Source organism: Salvelinus fontinalis, chromosome 37, assembly GCF_029448725.1.
Source record: "Salvelinus fontinalis isolate EN_2023a chromosome 37, ASM2944872v1, whole genome shotgun sequence".
Lineage (NCBI taxonomy): Eukaryota > Metazoa > Chordata > Actinopteri > Salmoniformes > Salmonidae > Salvelinus > Salvelinus fontinalis.
In genome coordinates, this window is record NC_074701.1 from 2,361,951 (window position 1) to 2,383,481 (window position 21,531).

General features: G+C 43.4%; 1 protein-coding gene across 3 annotated transcripts in view; it reads left to right on the forward strand.

Moving 5' to 3' along the window:
- The first annotated feature begins 801 nt into the window (after positions 1-801).
- Positions 802-21,531, forward strand: part of smoc2 (SPARC related modular calcium binding 2) — an 82,538-nt gene continuing 61,808 nt past the window's right edge. For 2 of the 3 annotated variants that reach the window (XM_055901689.1, XM_055901691.1), the window contains exon 1: positions 802-1,502. In XM_055901689.1, the coding sequence (XP_055757664.1) occupies positions 1,428-1,502 (75 nt within the window). In that variant the 5' untranslated portion in view covers positions 802-1,427. The remainder of the gene's footprint in view (positions 1,503-21,531) is intronic. The other variant, XM_055901690.1, reaches the window with a different exon arrangement.

Here is a 21,531-nt window from a genome sequence, read left to right on the forward strand (position 1 = left end):
AATGCCAACACTATAGGTAGGGGTCTACTCGACAGTACATTCTTTGACCACCATATGACATTTTTTTGCACGCCCTCGGACACTGGCCTTCTAAGTCCAGCTAGTGAGATTCCACACCCAATTTCGCAGCCCACTGGACCTTTTGCGGTTTGGGTATACTGTGAGTGAGCTTCCATCCATGGAATCTGGCATGATACTTCAATATTCCTCATACACGGCAGCCCAGCTTGGTCTCATAGACTAGACGTAACATAGTAAATGTAAACCCGAGACACTCAAATTATTAGCTAACCCTAACCCTTTAACATAACTCCTAATCTAAACCCTAACCTTCATACCCTAACCCCTAGCCTAGCTAACATTAGCTAGTATTCGTAACATATCATACATTTTGCGAATTTGCAACATATTGTATGTTTTGCAAATTCGTAACATGAACACAAATTGTAATTCGTAACATATACTGAATGGGTGTCTCGGATTTACATACAGAATAATACAAATGCTCTGAGACCAGTCTGGGCAGCCTGACCATCTTTTATTTGAGGTGTCAGAGGGCTCATGATGCGGGTGACCACAGAGCATCAAAGGGGTTATCCATTCCTTTCGACATATGGACCTATCCATATCCCTATCTTTTGCGTGTGCGTGTGCTTGAGGGTAGAGAGTAGAGAGAGAGTAGAGAGTGAGAGAGAGATGGAGTTTTCGAGAGGGAGTTCAAGACTGTACACGCAGCTCACTATATGTTCGGTCCTCTTTCATTACCTTACATACGCATGCGCTAGTCGCTACTCCCTACTCACTACGCCTTTACGCAGTCTGGTCCTCTCTTTACTGAGCGAGGCTCAGAACACAGCAGACGACAAAACAGAAAAGGATTCCCTGTTGTGGTTTAGGGAAGAAAAAAAAGAGGGGGAAAGAAAGAAAATAAAACGTTGTTTGCCTTTGCTACCAGCAGCAGAAAGATAACTTCAAAACGTATAGGCTACCTACCTACCGTCAAGGAACTGCCTGCATCCGATAAGGGATCTAGTCCACATATGAGGAGAGGGAGGGGGTGTGGAGAAAAGTCGAGAGAGAGAGAGACAGAGTGTGTGTGTGTGTGAGAGAGAGAGAGAGAGCACTGAGGGAGGGAAAAAGGTCAGGACACAGGGGGCATTTCGCACTGTGAGAAATAAGGATAGTATCAGAAGGTTGCAGAAGTAACGGAATAGGCAGAGATAAAAAGGTGTGATGAAATAAACGTCTGCCTCACAACTTCTTCACAAAGTCAATTGAAAGGAGTACCTTGTGAATTGAATTGGGCGCATTTTCCCAAGAAAATTATTTGGATACTTAGGACACTGTTGGTTTTGCTGAAGCCGAGACAGTAGGCTGGAGGCTTCACTTTGGATCGTGCGTAATTTTCATTGAGAGCCACCATCAGGATGCGCGTCTGCCTGCTTTTGGTCCTTCTCTGCCTCCTTTGCGCCGGGCACGCTCAGAAGTTCTCCGCTCTCACGGTAGGATACTATAGTATACATATTGCCAGAATACTCAGACTTTTTGCAGTCGAGCATTTGTCATGCTTTTCTATTGGTTTATTTTGGATATAGCCTTCTTACGCGCAGAATGCACGCTTGGAGCAATGGCTTTATGTGATGGCAATTAAGAAAATAAAGGTTTTTCACCAGTTTACGAGCCGCGAGGGATAACATATGGTTCGGATTCTCCACTTGCATCTTTTTGAACCCATAAACATAGCCTATTGATTGATTTAAGTGTTGTTTTATCTGGGACAATATATTTTTTTCATTTTTGTATTTCTTTATTTAGGCCTGTTAATCTATCTATTTATTTATAGTTAATATTTTTTTATATTTCTATTTCTTTCCTATTCATTTTTATTTTTTTTACTTAAAACTTAAATGATAGCACCATTCATGTAAGGTCCCTCTTTGATGTAAGGTCCCTCTTCATTTCCGTGCCAAATCATGTCCAAATCATCCTAAAGTATGACAAAAATGATAGTGTAACTCAATGAAGTAACTTGTAGATGACTTGGACATGATTTGGAAAATTCTACTTCAGGTACTATTGACTTGCATTGGATTGATGAAATCAATCAACTTACCTTGTTTCGTTTAGACACAGTTAGATAATGTAGAGGAGACATGTTTAGTTGAGCAAGGGAGGAAAAAACTACACTGTAAAAATTGTTATTTTTGATACGAAAGAAGATTGGCTGTGTGTCTTTCAGTTGAGCCTTATTAGATCTTTGGGGGAATTTTGTCTGTAACAATGGCATTTTTCGAAGCATTTTTCTGTGCAAACGCTGCTGCTTCGTGGAACTCCCTGTCAGCGACGTCTTTCGTCCTTGCGCGCCTGTGCGCTCTCATTGCGAGTGTAAACACATTGGCTAGGGAATAGCTGGCTGGTTGCTTGGCGGGGAAACTCGTTTAAACCTGTTTGAAGGATGATATAAAGTATGTAGGCTAAACACAGCCTCATAGTCTTGTAGCCTTCATAGTCTTGTAACCTGCATTCGTTGCTTTCTAGATAGAATAAATGAAACAGGGTTGGGCAAATAAGTTGTACAATGTCCTCCATAAGCCTACTAATACATTCATTAATAAATAATTTAAAAAAACATGCACATATTCAATATAAGAAACAGACAAACTGAAAGAAAAGTTATTTTAACCTTGTATTAATTCATTTTCTTTCAATGTGCTCTATAGAATCTAATTATCAATATAATAAAACTAGGCCTATGATATTTTCTTGAAAATGAGGCCTGTAGCCTACTCAAACATAATTGGCTTTATTTAGTAAGGCGCTTTGCAGATTCATTCATATCCAGCACATTATGATTCGTTTTTTAGGATAGGCTAATTATTAGAGATTCTGTACCGCTTTTTATCAACAGCACACCAAATCTTTACATCTATTTGAGGAATATTAGGCTATAGTGATGTCACCAATAGCCTATGTAAAGTCTGTATCATTAGGCTACCAGTTGCATTTTTGAGATTTGAAAAGGAGACAGAAATGTAACTGACTTACACTGTACAGGTAGGAAAGTGTCCAGACAATTGTGAGCTGATTGACCATTAGGCTAGGTGTGAATGTTCTGAAGCTTAATTCTAATCCATCATTAATACAACAGAAACCCATCGACCCCTTATGAGCCATCAGCGGGACAAAAGTATTGCTCAGTCTACGAGATTGTTCGCTAAAAATGGCAGCACCATTTTATCAAATGTTCATGTTGAGATTTTACAGTTTTCATGAGCATACAAATCCAAAATGATGTATGCAGTTGCAAAATCGAATGCTTCTAACCGAGAGTCACCAACTTGCGTGGTACTTCAATATGCACAATATGACTACTTGTTGGGTGCTCATTTGGTATCCAGGTGTTTAGTTAAGCCTAGTGATATTGTCAAACCATCATCAGCTGATACAGATTTGTTTTTCTTCTGAATGACAGTCAAGTGACAAACAGCTGTTGGGATATAGCATGGGTTGCAAAAACAGCCAAAGTGTGGCAAAACAGTGTTCGGAAGAATGTCCAGAATACTTAGGTGTCTAGTTCGCCTTGCCAATGAAGACTGTTGCGATCAACGTTGGATCCAATCCAATACCCTTACATTTATGTTGATTATCTGCTATTGTCAGATTGATTTACAGCAGGGTCTAGAAGATTTAACAGAGAAAGCATCAAGGTCTAGGCTACACCCAATTGCGTAGGATGATCATAGAGGCTATTGTTACTTTGTGTCTCTAAAATCACAATGTTTCCATTTCTATTTTCATGTGACAAAGAGTCTTCTTTAAATTGAAACGACCTTAGCCCTGCCTTTTACCTGATCAAATATGAACTGTTTATTGTCATACATTTGGTGCCTATGCTACAAAATATAATATTCTGCCCATATGAACAAATGTATTTTTGGCCATAGCCTAAGGAATGAATAGTAACATGATTGAATGAATAGTAGCAAACAGACACAACATTGTTTCAAATTCTTTAATAAAAGACACATAAACAGCTTGCTTCACAGTTTCCTCGCCACATAGGCCTACAAGGAAACTCAATGTATCTCGACGAGTTCCTGGGGGTCTGTACGCAGCATAGTACCTTCCACCAAAAGTTTTGCTGCCCAAAAAGACACGTAAGAGGAATTTCTGCTTGCATGTATTCCGTCTGGCTAAGTGGCTTGACAGAATCTCTGGGTGCATTCTGTCTGGCCTAGAAGTGGCATCTGGGCGCATGTACTCTGTCTGACCTGATAGAATCTCTAGGTGCCATCTCCCTGGGTTTGTAGGGTCTGACAGCTCCAGATGGCAGGAGTGGAGTGATTATCTCTGCTAGCATGTCTCTGTGATGCTGATGTGCCTGTTAGCAGCCTGCTCATTGCTCCAGTGCCTGGTCTGCCCAGTGATCGTCTCCAGTTTTGTTGTGCTAGTCACCCAGACAGCAAGATAGAAGCCAACCATGACTGCATCCAACATCCAACAGCACTGATGACAATGCACTCTTTGGGGATGGGCTCTATGCCTCTCTGCTTTGACTGCCTTACCAGCGCATTTACATTCACACAGCACTTGTCATTGTTACCACAGGCGAAGCACAGGCCAGTGTCATTTCATCCCCCTCTAGATCTGAGTAATGGTCTGAAGCACCATGCACACAAGGCTTCTGGTGAACTCTAAAAACAACTTACTTACATGTTCATTGCATCATAACCCAGCAGGGTAAACCCAACAACACTTTTGTGCCCATTCCATATTACCCATCAGCCCTTGCATGCTTATGAGGAGAAGAGAGGCAAGAGCAAATTTTTGTGTGGATGGAGTTTCTTTTTACGACAGTAATCAAGTGTGCGCACAGTGCTCACTTCTGCTCAGGTAGGAATAATAGAAAGTTGTAGAGACTGGAGGCCGAAGTGGCTGCCGAGGAATGCGCAGTGTCAGAGCCTTGCCTCTGTGATTTAGAGGTTGATGTGGCAGCCGCCGCCCTTAGCGCCACTATTTATGGGCTGTGCAAGGATGCCTTAATATCCAATGGGAAACAAATGGCCATGGGTTGTTAACCTGGAGGTGAGGGGTCAGAGAAGCTCTCTCCTCTGCCTGCACATGGCATTTTGGAATGTGGGAGGAAGCATTGCATTGTGCAGATGCACCTCTCGCTCTGCATTCTCACACACACTGTGATATACAGTTGAAGTCAGAAGTTTACATACACTTAGGTTGGAGTCATTAAAACTAGTTTTTCAACCACTCCACAAATTTCTTGTTAACAAACTATAGCTTTGGCAAGTCGTTTAGGACATCTACTTTCTGCATGACACAAGTCATTCTTTCAACAATTGTTTACAGACAGATTATTTCACTTATATATAATATTATAATTATATTTCACTTATTTCACTGTATCACAATTCCAGTGGGTCAGAGGTTTACATACACTAAGATGACTGTGTCTTTAAACAGCTTGGAAAATTCCAGAAAATGTTGTCATGGCTTTAGAAGCTTCTGATAGGCTAATTGACATCATTTGAGTCATTTGGAGGTGTACCTGTGGATGTATTTCAAGGCCTACCTTCAAACTCCATACCTCTTTGCTTGACATCATGGGAAAATCAAAATAAATCAGCCAAGACCTCCGGAAAAAAAATGGTGGACCTCCACAAGTTTAGTTCATCATTGGTAGCAATTTCCAAATACCTGAAGGTAATACAAAATTCAAAAGGCACTCGCACATCTGAGCAATCTTTTTTTGCAGGTGCATGGCAACAGTTGAACAAAATGAAGGAAAAAGGAAACCGTACACTGCTCTTGATAGTATGACTGATATTTAATAGGCTTACTTATCGGCCTCACGGCCTTCGTTTGACCTTTTGTGAATTTAAAAAAATTTTGCGCCCTTATGTAGACCTAGCCCCACCCACATCCGTTCCACACATCGAAAGGGGTTGGAGGCAAAGGAAAAACAAATAAGTGCTACCAAATATAAAAGCCTGAAGGTACCATGTTCATCTGGACAAACGATAGTACGCAAGTATAAACACCATGGGAGAACGCAGCCGTCATACTGCTCAGGAAAGAGACGTGTTTTGTCTCCTAGAGATGAACGTACTTTGGTGCGAAAAGTGCAAATCAATCCCAGAACAACAGTAAAGGACCTTGTGAAAATGCTGCAGGAAACAGGTACAAAGGTATCTATATAAACAGTAAAACGAGTCCTATATTGACATAGCCTGAAAGGCCGCTCAGCAAGGAAGAAGCCACTGCTCCAAAATCGCCATAAAAAAAGCCAGACTACGTTTTGCAACTGCACATGGGGACAAAGATCGTACTTTTTGGAGAAATGTCCTCTGGTCTGATGAAACAAAAATAGAACTGTTTGGCCATAATGACCATCGTTATGTTTGGAAGAAAAAGGGGGAGGCTTGCAAACCGAAGAACACCATCCCAACCGTGAAGCACGGGGGTGGCAGCATCATGTTGTGGGGGTGCTTTGCTGCAGGAGGGACTGGTGCACTTCACAAAACAGATGGAATCATGAGGTTGGAAAATGATCTGGATATATTGAAGCAACATCTCAAGACATCAATCAGGAAATAAAAGCTGGGTCGCAAATGGGTCTTCCAAATGGACAATGACCCCAAGCATACTTCCAAAGTTTTGGCAAAATGGCTTAAGGACAACAAAGTCAAGGTATTGGTGTGGCCATCACAAAGCCCTGACCTCAATCCAATAGAAAATTTGTGGGCAGAACTGAAAAAGCGTGTGCGAGCAAGGAGGCCTACAAACCTGACTCAGTTACACCAGCTCTGTCAGGAGGGATATGCCAAAATTCACCCAACTTATTGGGGGAAGCTTGTGGAAGGCTACCCGACACATTTGACCCAAGTTAAACAATTTAAAGGCAATTCTACCAAATACTAATTGAGTGTATGTAAACTTCTGATCCACTGGGAATGTGATGAAAGAAATAATAGCTGAAATAAATCATTATCTCTCCTATTATTCTGACATTTCACATTCCTAAAATAAAGTGGTGATCCTAACTGACCTAATACAGGGAATTTTACTAGGATTAAATGTCAGGAATTGTGAAAAACTGAGTTTAAATATATTTGGCTAAGGTGCACGTAAACTTCCGACTTCAACTGTTCGCATAGACTAGCCGTGCACAAACACATACATTGATTAGTTACTTTCAGAGATCATATCTTATTATTTAACATTGTTTTAGGTTTTTGATTATTAGGCATTTTATCCCACTTTGACAGCCATTGTTGTGCACTGTGCTCAATCCACTAACAGTAGCCTAAGTGGAGGTAGAGCTGCAAGCATTGTAGGATGCTGCATTTGCCTTTGTCATTAAGGGTTGTGTGCATGACTTTGGCGATGGTGGGAATGAGTTGTCTCATCTTTGAACATCAATTTGCACAACAGTTTTGATAAACCAGATACCTGCTTTCTTTGTGAGAATCATAGCTTCTTTTGGGTAATACTTACTAAGCCTCTGAATATTTTTTTTTACAGTGTGTTAATTTAAGTCGCAATTTGCCACACTCGTAGTGTTAGGGACCCAACACTCTTGGGGTGTTTGTTTTTCAACACTTTGAAAAGTATTATTTTAAAAACCTTTCTGTCAGTTACATATACACACTAAGAAAGTGTTACAATTAACACTGTGGTTGTTAAAATTCTGATCTCAAATTTGCTGTGTGGGCACGGTGCAGGGGCATGCTCGGGATATGACTATAACAATGAGACAACTTCTACTATGTAGTAAACTATTGCAACACAAAACATTCCCTGGTATGCATATTTAATCTACTGGACTCAAGTTGATGGCTGAGTCTCAGAATTACATTTTATTGGTGAACCGTCATAATAGGCCGCTTAGAAAACATAACTGATATTGTATTTAGGCTATATTTGGTCACACAAACAATAACTCATTCATTAAATTAAGCCTTCATAAACCCTTTATAAGGCCTACATAGATGCTTCACATGGTTAATACATGTGAGGAACTTCGTGAGACAAAAGATATAACATGGAATGCTGTGGTGTTAGTTTGTGGTCTGGTGAGACAGAGTGGCTTTAATGTTTTGCCTCAGGTGAAATTGATTAACCTGAAGACTTTTGGAGTTCATTTTAAGTTAGTCAACTTCGGTAAAATACTATGGGAGTCGCACACTCTCGACTTCGGTTGAAGTGGCCAGCAGCATACCACCCTGCATACCACTGCTGGCTTGCTTCTGAAGCTAAGCAGGGTTGGTCCTGGTCAGTCCCTGGATGGGAGACCAGATGCTGCTGGAAGTGGTGTTGGAGGGCCAGTAGGAGGCACTCTTTCCTCTGGTCTAAAAAATATCCCAATGCCCCAGGGCAGTGATTGGGGACACTGCCCTGTGTAGGGTGCCGTCTTTCGGATGGGACGTTAAACGGGTGTCCTGACTCTCTGAGGTCATTAAAGATCCCATGGCACTTATTGTAAGAGTAGGGGTGTTAACCCCGGTGTCCTGGCTAAATTCCCAATCTGGCCCTCAAACCATCATGGTCACCTAATAATCCCCAGTTTACAATTGGCTCATTCATCCCCCTCCTCTCCCCTGTAACTATTCCCCAGGTCGTTGCTGCAAATGAGAATGTGTTCTCAGTCAACTTACCTGGTAAAATAACGGTAAAATAAAAATAAATAAATAAAGTATCTACAAACACGCCCGACAAGAAGAAGGAAACTCTGCACCTTGCTGGGAGCCCCGCCTTCCACAGCTGATAAGCTTGAGGCTCGGATTCATTACTTCAATTATTCTGTTCTTCACCTCGGTGTGAAACAGAACGATTCACGCTACTAAACAAACAATTGTAACACAAAACTGTCTTACATTGTGTCAACTTAACTGTCCCTTAGTGGTAGAGCATGCCACTCCCTGGACTTTGTGTGCTGAATTTGGTATGGTTCTCATAAGTTTCCTAATCACAAACAATTAGTTATTCTTTGAATAGTTTGGCCTGGCTATAGCAGTAAGCAAGATGGCAAAACAACTAAGGCTAACAAGCCGGTTCGGGTTCGCGACCATGCACAAATTAATTAAAAGATAATCACGTTTGTTGTCTTGTATGTCTTGTCTCGATGCATGCTCAGGCTACCCTCGCTCGAATCAGTTTGTACATGAGACTAGGGGACGGCTGGCACTGTTCCCCTACTTGTCCACAGCGCAGGTTCTCTTGACAATCGTGTGGCATTATTTAGGGGGCTTGGTGTTTCCGATAGCGACTTTTCCTTGGTCGGGTCGAATGTCTCCCAGGTCACCGGTTATGGGAGGCTACTTGAAAAGAGAGGGCGACCAAGTTCTGCTGCTTGTGTCTGCCTTGGTTAAGAACCGCCTCTCTTCCTAGAAGGCTCAAGGTCCCACCTCGGTGATTCGGTCCTATGTAGATTTTTGAGATCAGGCTAGCTAACAAGCGCTGCATAGCAAGCTAGCCAGGTTAGCTAACTTGCAGAGGCGAGCTAGCTACTGTCAACTATTCCGGCTTCCCAACTGTGGAATCGCTTGGGTAGCTCTCTTATTTAGTATACATAGCTAGCGTTATGTTTCTTGGTTATTCTAAACGGATTGTGCTGAGGAGGCTAGCTAAAAAGAGTCCAAGAGGCTAGCTAAACTAGAAGCCTCATCATGGTTAAAGTTGGTTAGCATGCTAAACTTCTGTCAAATTAAGCTTACTAGCTTTCCCTCAGCATTTAGGCAATCACATTCCTATTTCCAATTTTCCTGGATTTGGAGGGATTGGAGGAAGTGGGGCTTGCGGGCACCTCCGATGAGAAAGCAGCCTCCGAGCACTTGGCTCGGGTAACCCTCGGAGCAAGGGACCTTAGCACAGGACTGAGTGACTGGTGAGCCCCCGCACAAAAACATTACTGTGACATTAGTGCCTCCACATATGGTTACGGCCAAACAGGGTGCTACGCCAACCATTGCCGGAGCCCCTGTGTCCATAAGGGGCCGGGCTTCATCCAGGCTATACAGTCTCATGGAAACACAACTTAGTTTGGAAGCTTGTCCGTGTTTAAAGCTCCCTGATACTCCCCGTTCCATGGTGTTCACCTGGTTCAAAGGGTATATCAATCTCCCAGGGTGAGAGTAATAAATTGGGAGATTCACTCTCTGTCCACAAGGGGGCACTCCTCCCCATAGGTGGCTCATTACTGAGATTAATAGCTGATTCGTGCCTGTAGCTCACTAGTCCCTATTAGGTGCTTAGTGATACGAGTAATGGGCTGTATAGGCGATTGGTTTCATTCCTGGGAATTAGAAAGAGGACAGACAGATTTTTCAGAGCTGTATGTCCCTTTTCCAGCTGGGTTACAAGGTGATGTGACACTGGTACCTTTGACTGGTGGGTATGATAACCTTCCTTTGACTGGTGGGTATGATAACCTTCAGCGCTGGGTGCCAGCCGGTTACCGGGACGCATCTTACCGCCTAAACCAAGGGGCACTGCCAGTCGGGGTACGTCACTGATTGCTGGTGCCCCAAAACCCAGAGTGGACTGGGCTTCAGGCAAACCTTAGTGCATAACACAGTTGTCAACCTAAAGTTCCACAGTGTTCACGGGTGACAAAAGTGTTGCGTCTCCCACATGTGGGTGTAATGAAAAGTGTCCCTTCTCCACATTCAGACACATGTGGTCGAGAGTGGTGGAAAGGAAAAAATAACCAATCTCTCCCAGTCCACAAGGTGGTGTCCCGCCCCTTCAGACGGGACTTGACGGGAGGCTCACTGTCTGCTCCAATCAATATCGCCCATGTGCAATATTTCTATGGATCATGCGAACAGGAACGTCGGGGTACAGGCTACAATTTTCTACGGCGTCATCACGTCCACTGTTCCCGAGGCATTCGTGCCCATTTTGAGGGACCAGGTGTTGTTCCGCAAGGAGTGGAGACTTCACCCCTGGGTGGTTGCCCAGATATGGGAGAGGTTTGGCAGGGCCGATGTAGATCTTTACGCATCACGAGAAAACGTGCAGTGTAGACTATTTTTCTTGATGAGGGACCCGAGTGCCCCATTGGGAATGGACGCTCTGGTGCACCAGTGGCTTCGGACCCTCGTTTCCGCCAGTGGTTCTGATTCAGCCCGCGTTTGAGAGAGTGCGCCGGAAGGAATTATCATTGATTCTTGTGTCTCCTCGTTGGCCCAGGCAGCCTTGGTTCGAGGAGATCATTTGCCCTTTAGGCGGGGACTCGTGGCAACTCCTGTTGCGCAGGGACCTGTTGTCCCATGCGCATGTGCAGGTTTGGCATGCAAGGCTGGAGATTAGGTTCCTATATGCCTGGCCGTTGAGAGAGCCAATCTGATGGCTAGAGGTTTACCTCGGAATGTTATTGCTACCGTTCAATCCCCAAAGGCGTCCTCCACGAGAGGGCTGTATGCGTATAAGAGGCAAGCGTTTGAGCGCTGGTGCCATGATAAAGGGCTGGTTACTTTTCATTGCTCTGCGAGGGACATCCTTATGTTCCTACAGGAGCTTTTTTGAGCAGGGGCGGACATTCTCCACCTTAAAAGTGTACATGGTCGCTATCTTAGAGTGTCATGCGGGAATTGACGGAGCCACACCGGGGGCCCACCCCTGGTTGTGTGGTTCCTAGACGGTGTACGTTGTATCAGAAGGGTCTCTAAACCTATTTCGCCCACATGGTACTTGACGCTGGTTTTGGAGGCACTGTGTTCCCCTGTGAGCCTCTGGAGTCGGTGGATCTGAAGATCCTCTTCTAAAAAACCTACCTGCTCATGGCTTTGGCCTCGGCTAAACGTGTTGGGGACCTCCACGCTTTATCTGTACACACTTCCTGTACTCAGTTCGTCCCGGGTGACTCTAAGGTGACGTTGTCCATGACTATGAGCTATGGGCCCAGTTGCATAAAACATCTTAAGTTCATTTTCCCTGTATCTTTTCCCTTAAAGTTTCCTTAACTTTAAAGGGGAACTGCACCCACTGATTTGGCCTCATTTTTTAGCTTGCTCCTCAAGAAATGCTGGTGGCCATGACAGAAGCCAAACGTGAGTTGGCTTGTGGGTGTGGTTTGATGTTGGTGCTTCTTGGGTGTGCCTTTGCCACCACCAAGACACACCCATCGGTCAGAACCTTGCTCGTAGCTGTTTCCCCCAACTCAATCACAACAAACCGACTTCCTTCAGGTTGAGTTCAATAACTAGAGGCAGATGTATGAAGAGATGCCGAAGGAAGCTTTGCATAGGTCAGTAGCATACAGAGTGATATGAGAAGAATGCATTTGCTGAATTTATGTAGATATTCTAAACAAAAGTGTTTTGATAACTTTTAAATGTAGTAACAAATGTAGTAACAGGTCCATATATAATAAACAAGCCTTTACATAATACCGTAGAAGCAGTGTTCTACTAATATAACAATGTGCACCTTTCATCTTTCATTGCCATTCACAGCATTCTGTCTGGTGGTAATGGGGCTACCTTGGCAAACATGTCAGAGTGGTCATACCTTCCTGTGTGGTGTCCCGTATACAACAGGAGTTCCCTGATCCTGGTGCAGAATACCCAGGGTTTCTCCCTCCTGATATTGACTGATACCACTCAATTCAATACTAAAAAAGACAATACAAGTGAAAGTTGTGTCTAGTAAAAATGTTATGCCGAGTGCCAGGTCTCTCTCCATTCAGAGACATATGTATCAAGCCTGTCTGTCAGTCTGGACTTCATCACATCATCTTTCAAGTCTCCATGTGCTGGCTCCATACATGTTTCTGTGAACACACACACATAGTGTATGTGTTTTATTACCAATGGCAGTTAGGATAGGAAATACACACAAACAAGTACTATGTTAAAAGATTGAACAGGTCAGATAAAACCTACCCAACTATAGTCTTCCCATCAAACGAGTGAGGCTGCCGTCTAGCAAAAGCATCCCCAGTCCATCTGCAGAAATAGGCAGAGTTGAGGCAGATTTCATCAGTGACACATGGAATGAAAATAGTGTTACTGTTACTGGACATTTGTGCTGTACTGTATTATTAGTAATCACCTCATTGTGAATGTGTTGAGTTGATGTGTTGAGTGCCTTGTCCGACTAAACCTACCTAATTCTGTCCTCCCCATCGACGACCATTGGTGAGCAGGCAAGAGGTGAGGTCTTTGCCAGAGCCCCATTGATGGGCATAGCAGCGTAGATCAGCTCCTGGCCGATCATCAAAGATACTGGTCGGTAGTGCTGAGCGATTAACCAACATATACTAAACAAGTCATTGACCGTCGTCAGTTCAGTTACATGAATTCCATTACGTTTTTTTTATTTTGTAACAGTGCACTGTTACTCTAGAGAGGAAATCCAATCATTCACGAAATAAATCAAGTCAAGTACTATGTGGGATGCTGGGCTGAAGGGAGTTATAGTTTTTATTGAGCAAATATTCAACCTAGTTCAGCGCAGAAACATGGTAATTAACTACAATGACAATTTTTTACTTGTGCGCCATTTTCCCCCAGCTTAGATGGATCAGAGAGGAAGAGGCGAAGTGAGAGGTTTCACTCTTGCCAAAATCTGTCCAAAATAAGCCCAATGAATTTCTGTGGGCTTATTTTGGACCTACGCTTGTAGCCTGCCTTCCCACCTTTGGCACAATGGCTCTCATTGTTAGGGCAGAGACATGGGCATCTTGTCATATACAGTATGCAGATCTCTGGATGGATACACTTTTACGGCTGCTACAATAGGTTAGATACACACAGACCACATAGACCGCATGAGAGAGGAATGTACACAACACAAGAGGAGAGGGATAGAGACAGTTCGTGACAGTATGCCTTATCTACTTTGAAGAACAAGTACAATTATTTAGTCAGACAGCTCTGCAGGCTAGCTAAATAAGATGACTAAAAACAGTACAGTATGGGGAGGACAAAATGTTTGATGGCCTGGCTGGCTGACTCCAATTGCCTGAGTAGAGATGAGACGATTACTTTATGAAATGAAAAATAATAAACTAATCAAATAAAAACCAAGGAATATACACAACTGAAATATTTTATTATTTCATAGTAATTTCCATTTTTCTAGTGATGTCTACTCAATGTGGACCTGATCAGAGACAATGGAATATTTTCTCAGTTTTGGCAATTCAATGTTTTGTTCAATATTCAATATTTTTGTCTTTGGAATTTCCATTAAAAAGCTCTGAAATCATTGTGAAGTCATAATTTCATAAGGCATTTAATGTTATTTGACACACACAAACACACAAAGCACTGTTTATATTATAAATGGTGGTTCTGATTAGGCTGTGATACTATCAAGAGCAGTGTGCGGTTTCCTTCTTTTCTCTCATTTTATTCTACTGTTACCATGCACCTGCAAAAAAGATAGCTCAGATGTGCGAGTGCCTTTGGAAATTTTGGTTCTGATTAGCCTGGTGAAACCAACCTGATCTATGCGTTCACCTTTCTATTTCACTTCAGATATATCATGCCCTGGACATTATACAGTGACTTGCGAAAGTATTCTATTTTTCCTATTTTGTTGCCTTACAACCTGGAATAAAAAATTGGAAAAAGATTGTATCATTTAATTTACACAACATGCCTACCACTTTGAAGATGCAATATATTTTTTTTATTGATAAACAAACAAGAAATAAGACAGAAAAACAGAAAACCTGAGTGTGCATAACTATTCACCCCCCTAAAGTCAATACTTTGTAGAGACATCTTTTGCTGCAATTACAGCTGCATGTCTCTTAGGGTATGTCTCTTTAAGCTTGCCACATCGAGCCACTGGAATTTTTTGACATTCTTCAAGGTAAAACTGCTCCAGCTCCTTCAAGTTGGATGGGTTCTACTGGTGTACAGCAATCTTTGTCATACCACAGATTCTCAATTGGATTGAGGTCTGGGCTTTGACTAGGCCATTCCAAGACAATTAAATGGTTCCCCTTACACCAATCGAGTGTTGCTTTAGCAGTATGCTTAGGGTCATTGTCCTGCTGGAAGGTGAACCTCTGTCTCAGTCTCAAATCTCTGGAAGACTGAAACAGGTTTCCCTCAAGAATTTCCCTGTATTTAGCGCTATCCATCATTCCGACCAGATTTCCAGTCCCTGACGATGAAAAACATCCCCACAGCATGATGCTGCCACCACCATGCTTCAATGTGGGGATGGTATTCTCGGGGTGATGGGGGGTGTTGGGTTTGTGCCAGACATAGCATTTTCCTTTATGGCCAAAAAGCTACATTTTAGTGTCATCTGACCAGAATACCTTCTTCCATATGTTTGGGGAGTCTCCAACATGCCTTTTGGCGAACACCAAATGTGTTTGCTTATTTTTTTCTTTAAGAATGGCTTTTTTTTCTGGCCAGTCTTCCGTAAAGGCCAGCTCTGTGGAGTGTACGGCTTAAAGTGGTCCTATGGACAGATACTCCAATCTCTGCTGTGGAGCTTTGCAGCTCCTTCAGGGTTATCTTTAGTCTCTTTGTTGCCTCTCTGATTAATGCCCTCCTTGCCTGGTCCGTGAGTTTTGGTGGGCGGCCCTCTCTTGGCAGGTTTGTTGTGGTGCCATATTCTTTCAATTTGTTAATAATGGATTGAATGGTGCTCTGTGGGATGTTCAAGTTTCGGATATGTTTATATACCTCAACCCTGATCTGTACTTCTCCAAAACTTTGTCCCTGGACTGTTTGGAGAGCTCCTTTGTCTTCATGGTGCCACTTGCTTGGTGGTGCCCCCTTGCATAGTGGTGTTGCAGACTCTGGGGCCATTCAGGACAGGTGTATATATACTGAGATCATGTGACACTTAAATAAAGTCCACCTGTGTGCAATCTAACTAATTATGTGACTTTTGAAGGTAATTGGATGCACCATGCACCATAGCAAAGGGGTGAATACATATGCAATCACCACTTTTCCATTTTGAATTTTTTATAATTTTTTGAAACAAGCTTTTTTTCTTCATTTCACTTCACCAATTTGAACTATTTTGTGTATGTCCATTACATTAAATCCAAATAAAAATCTAGTTAAATGACATTTATATAATTATAACAAATTAAAAATGGAAAATGTCATTGTTGATGAAGTCGCCTGTGTCATCAGGGTAGTAACTCAGCTCACTGTCAGAGGCCGCATGATGGCGTGTCCTTTTCATAGGAGTCAAGGGGGACTCTGGCAACAATGGCAATCACATTGCCGGACATGCTATGATACCCACCTTTGCTCCTTCTGGTAGGTCCCGGCGTCTATTCATGACCAGGGGATCCATCTGACACCCAACTGTGCACTTTGTCTAACAGGAAAACAGGGTCAACAATTGTCATCATCCCTCAGTTATAAACATAGCTTGAGAAATAACGTAATCTCATTTGGAAGCTAATTCTATGCTTTACAGATGTAGACTGACTGGCTCCAGATTGTATTAGATAAACACGTTACATTATGCAACCAACTGTGACATGTTTTGCTATGCCCCTGGGTTGGCTTGAGTTTGTTGCTTCTAGTTAGTACACTGTTATAGTCAGACATGAGTTAGCTAGTACCACCATAGCTGCATCCAATATTTATTTGTGCCCTAGAGACAAGGGTTGCACCTCGGATGCTAATGTGACTTTTTGTCTGAATTACACTAACTTAGAGTGCCATGGAAATACGATGACATTGCTAAAGTCGGCAAATAATTAGTAGGAAACAACTTTGCCAAATTGTGTTGTCGTCAAATTTACTTTAGAGAGATAGCAATGTTGCCATTTCTGTTACGAGAAAAGTTTGTCAAAAACTGCTAGCAATGGTAATGTTAGCTAGCTAAAATACGGCGGTCCCCTCAATCTTAGTTAGCTTGCTAAAGTTATACTGCATCTAAAGTCAATCTGGCGACATCACAATCATGACAAAAGGTGTTCCTACTAATTATTTCCCTTCTTTTTAAATGTTATCATGTTTCCAAGCCAAATCCAAGTTGTTTTGAGGTAGGCTAACATTAGCTAGCAGCTAGCTAGCTGGCTAGCTAGAAAGTAATAGTTGAGAAAAAAAGCAACTAAAAAGAGACGTGTTTTATTATCTTCTGATTAATTTGTTTCTCCTGTGCATGTAAAACGTCTATTTTGCGATCTACAAAGATAAATGTGATTTCTTTGAGGAGATGTTTAGTCAGTGAATCAGGCCGTATCCATGGTAACCAGACATATTTTCTGCCGGGCATGCCTTCAAACTACTGTAAAAATACTTAAGTATGCCACTTACCTAAGGAAAATGTTTGAGGGGCTCTATGCAACACCCTTAAACAATTCCCGTAGGTAAGGTCAAATTATTCCTTAAGGTAAACCCTTAAGGGAAATACTTAAGATGTTTTATGCAACCGGGCCCAGGTCCTTACCTTTGGGCTATTTCCCATCTCGCCACCTCCTTTTGCTTCTGAAGAGCAACAGAGGTCACATGCCCATTGTTTAAAGGATTGACTGTAGGAGATATTTGTGCTACGGCGAGTTGGGTATCACCACACATTTTTGTGAGGTTTTATTGCTTGGATGTCACTGCTCCCAGTGTAGCACACAGTGTCCTTAAGGCTTTGACAGGGGAAAGTCAATAAGCAGCGCACCTTGTGTGCAATTGCCAGACTGACGCATCTGGCTGGGTCAGGTCTGGGTGGTCTGCCAAGGGACGTTTCATTTATAGTATTCATTGGGGTCGGCCTGGGGCGTGATTATATTTCCCCATAGTATGTTGTACCGAGTTGACTGACTGAAAGGGAACATAATGTTATGACTATAACTACTGTTACTTGAAGGAGGGAAACGAGGTACAACACCTGTTTGGCCCGGCGTCGCCCGTTCCTGGGCTCCTTGAAGAGCGGTATAAAACATTTATAGAATGAATCCAAGCCTCACGCTTATCACCTGTGGAAGGTAGGGCCTCCAGCAAGGCACGGATATCATTGGCCTTGTCAGGCGTGATTGTAGATCCTTCAGTCAAAGTCGCGAGAGTATGACACCTCATAGTATATTGTACCTCGTTTCCCTCCTTCAGGGAACACTAGTTATAGTCATAACGTTATGTTCTCTGCCTAAAACATTTGTCGATGCCCTCTTGATGTTATTAGGGAGCTGAACAATGTGCCACTTATGTTATTCTTGGGTAGGTTATGTTTTTGTCATTGTACTGTGAAAGGTGTTAGACCTGTCTAGAATTGTGTTTAAATCGGATAAGAACGTGTAGAACAATGCCTGCCTCTGGCACAAACCTATAAAAAGAAAAATAATGCTTTAACTTAACACATGGCCTCTATTGCTCCCTTGTCATTCATGAAACTTAGCATCTGCACACATTTCTTTACTTAAAAAAAAAAATCGCACATTAAAAACTACCAGCGGCCTTTCACAGATTTCTCTTTTCTTTTTCCCCCCCTTCTTATTTTTTTTACATCTTTCACAGCAATTAAACGCCTTTGCCTTTGATTGAGTTAATAGCCTGGTTAAAAAGCTGTCACTTTCTTCCCTGTCCACCATTCTGGAAACTAATGATTTCCTTTGCATCCAAGCGGTGGTGCAGGAAACTCCCGCCAAGGCGATTTAACACATTTGTGACGGCTCTCAGCTGGGGCCCCCATTGACTGTACGGGGCCGTGGTGTGAGGGGCCTCTCGGAGTAGTGGAAGAGGGGGCCACCCCAGCCCAGAAGGCCCTCATTGGGCTACAATGTGCTCTCTGCTGGAGATTCGCCTCCAGACCACTCCATTCAATCCCAAAAAGCTGCAGAGCCAGGGGAGGTAATAGGATTTGATTTGTATGCTGGTTGGTCTAGAAAAGAAAAATCCTCTCTCTCACACCCGCTCCCTTTCTCAATCCCCCCTCTTTTTCTTCAAACCTCTTATTGCATTATTTTAGCAGATGCAAAAGCATCTTCCAACAGAGATTAAGAAAATAGCATTAAAAAGGACACAGAGACTAGAAAGATAGAGAGAAATGGGCACATCAAAAGGGTACATGAAAAGGACTCAAGCCACAACAAGTGGTCTGTCTTGCATGAATTCTCTTCTTCTCCTTCTATGAAGAAGTCGTAAGTCACAGTAGAGCGGAGGGCAGAGACATGCACTTAGCTGTAGCAGACCCACTGGGCACACACTGGTTGAATCAACATTGTTCCCACATAATAAAAAAAATGTTAAACAACGTGGAATAGACATTGAATTGACATTTGTTCACAGTGGGGATGCAGTGGACAATCCATCACATTGTGGCCCAGGCCCTGTTATGGTGTGTGATGGTTGCCATGAGGTTGGAGTGAGATGTCAGGGGAGTGTCAGGCCCACTGGCTGTGGTTGATAATGATGGTCTGGTCTGGTTCTCTAGGTGGGCAGCAGTAGCACTCTGGGCTGTGGTGGGTCTCTGGGGCTGCTAGCCTGCTGTGGTGGGCTGGGTCTGGGTTGAAGTCTGGAGGACACACAGACTGATCATTGTCAGAGCTGATCCTGGCCCGCTACGGCTGTGGTCTTGGAGAAAGCCATTTTCTGCCCAGTCTTTCTTGCCTCCTGCCCTTAATGTGACGGGGAGCTGTGAAAGAGAGCGGCCGGGTGCATGGAGGTCACAGCTGCAAGGGAAAGCCCTAATGGGAGATGTTGTTTCTGTACGATGGGAAGGGAAGACAGCGAGGGAGGAGGGGGGGAAGGAAGGAGGGAGGGGTGAGAGAGTTCTCTGACCCAAGACTGTGGGAGACTGTCAGTCAGAAGCAGTGGTGCAGACGATCCAAGAAACTGAGAGATGAGAGACATGGAGGAAGAGAAGGGGGGGTTAGGGATAGACCCCCAACACACAAAAAAATGGGCAACAAGCCCTCCTCTTTTCTTCTCGAGATGATATTCATAAATTGGATGAACATTCAGATGGATGTTTTGCATAGATCAGTCAAAGGAAACCAAGACAGAGGAAGTGGGCTTAAAAGATTCACTGACAATCGTTTATCTCCCAATCCAGAAGATAATATTCCAAGTGGGTGAGAGAGGGGAGAAGGAGGAGGGAAGAAAGGACGGCTGCAGAGACTCTGTAGTCGTGACTCAGACACAGGGTGTGTTTGTGAAAACAGACGTGGGGCCCCTGTAGCACGTGCAAACATTGTATTCCACCGTCTCATCTCCTCTACTCCCTTTAGCTTTCCAGATCACTGTTTTTTTTGAAGAATGACAACACGTCAGTTTAAAGGCAGCCCGGGGAAGCAAGACAGACAGGGGCTTGTAAAAATATGTTTTATTTTTATTTAATCCAAGTCTTCCCTCGTGGCTCCTCTCGCTTTCTCAATGTGTTTCAACTGGCCTCTCTCTTCTGATTCCTCCCTGGGAGATTTATGATCAGAGATGACAGAGGGGGTTGTCTCCCCCGGCCATGGGCGATGCCGTGATCCAGGCTAGCGCTCTTCCAGGTGCAGTGCAGCCCCTCCAGCTTTCCTCTTCTGAGCACTGTTAGAGGCCCATCTGCTAACAACCCTAAACCCTCGGCACGTCAAGTCTCTCTTCATTTGTTACATGTCAGACAAAGCTAATTTATTTTATTAGTGATCATCCCGTCCACCTATATGGATGATGTTTCCTTTTTTCATCTCTCTAGGCCCGCTGCCCTGTCATTTGATCGCTAACAATGGATTTATATGGTGTGGGAAACTTGTAGATGTAGGTGTGTGTGTGTGTGTGTGGGTGTTGGAGGTTACGGCTGTTCAGGAGTGTGTATACTGCATGTGTATGTGTGCGTACCTACAATGACAACAAACAAAAAACTGTTCATGCTTTTTTTGAGTGGTCCAATATTTACATGACTTAAGATACAATAGAATGCAATGGTCAGGAGAGGACAGTTAAGTCCACAGACAGGCATTTACTATTGGATTTAAATGAATGAAAACAACACCCGCGTGTGTTCTGGAGACAGGAGAGGGCACAAAACAGTTTGTTTTCACCGTTCAATCCACCGGAATATCATGCAGAACATGCAAGAATCAAGCCAACACCATGAAAACCCACACATTTGTACGCTAAGTCACACAAAACCCTCAAGACTTCTAGTTTATTTAGCCACTTTCTCATGCAGTGTCTTCCCATTCATCACAGCAGTCACAGCCTGTTGCCTGCTCCTTTGTGTGGACCAGCGAGGGGGTTTCAGCTTGCGGTGGGCAGACACAATGGTGGCATTGACACAGGTGATCCGATGCGTTCAGTCAGGAGGCTGTATCCTTGTTGCTCTCTGTTCACGCCTCAGTCAAACATCCATCGGGGAATCTGGAGGGATTTCAGGTGAATTCCTGCGCAGGTGTTGGCACGAAAAAAAAGGCGAGCAGGAAGCGTCACTCAAGTCTGATCCAGCTCCCCTCCCCCTCCACCCCCTCGCCCCCGGGACAAGACAAGGCATGGCTACTCCTTGTGACTGACAGCTTCTCCTCAGTCCTGTGATAGAGACGGTTTCACCAGGGTGTATATCAATGAGAGGATGTTATGCTTGTTTTCTTTTTACCACCAATAA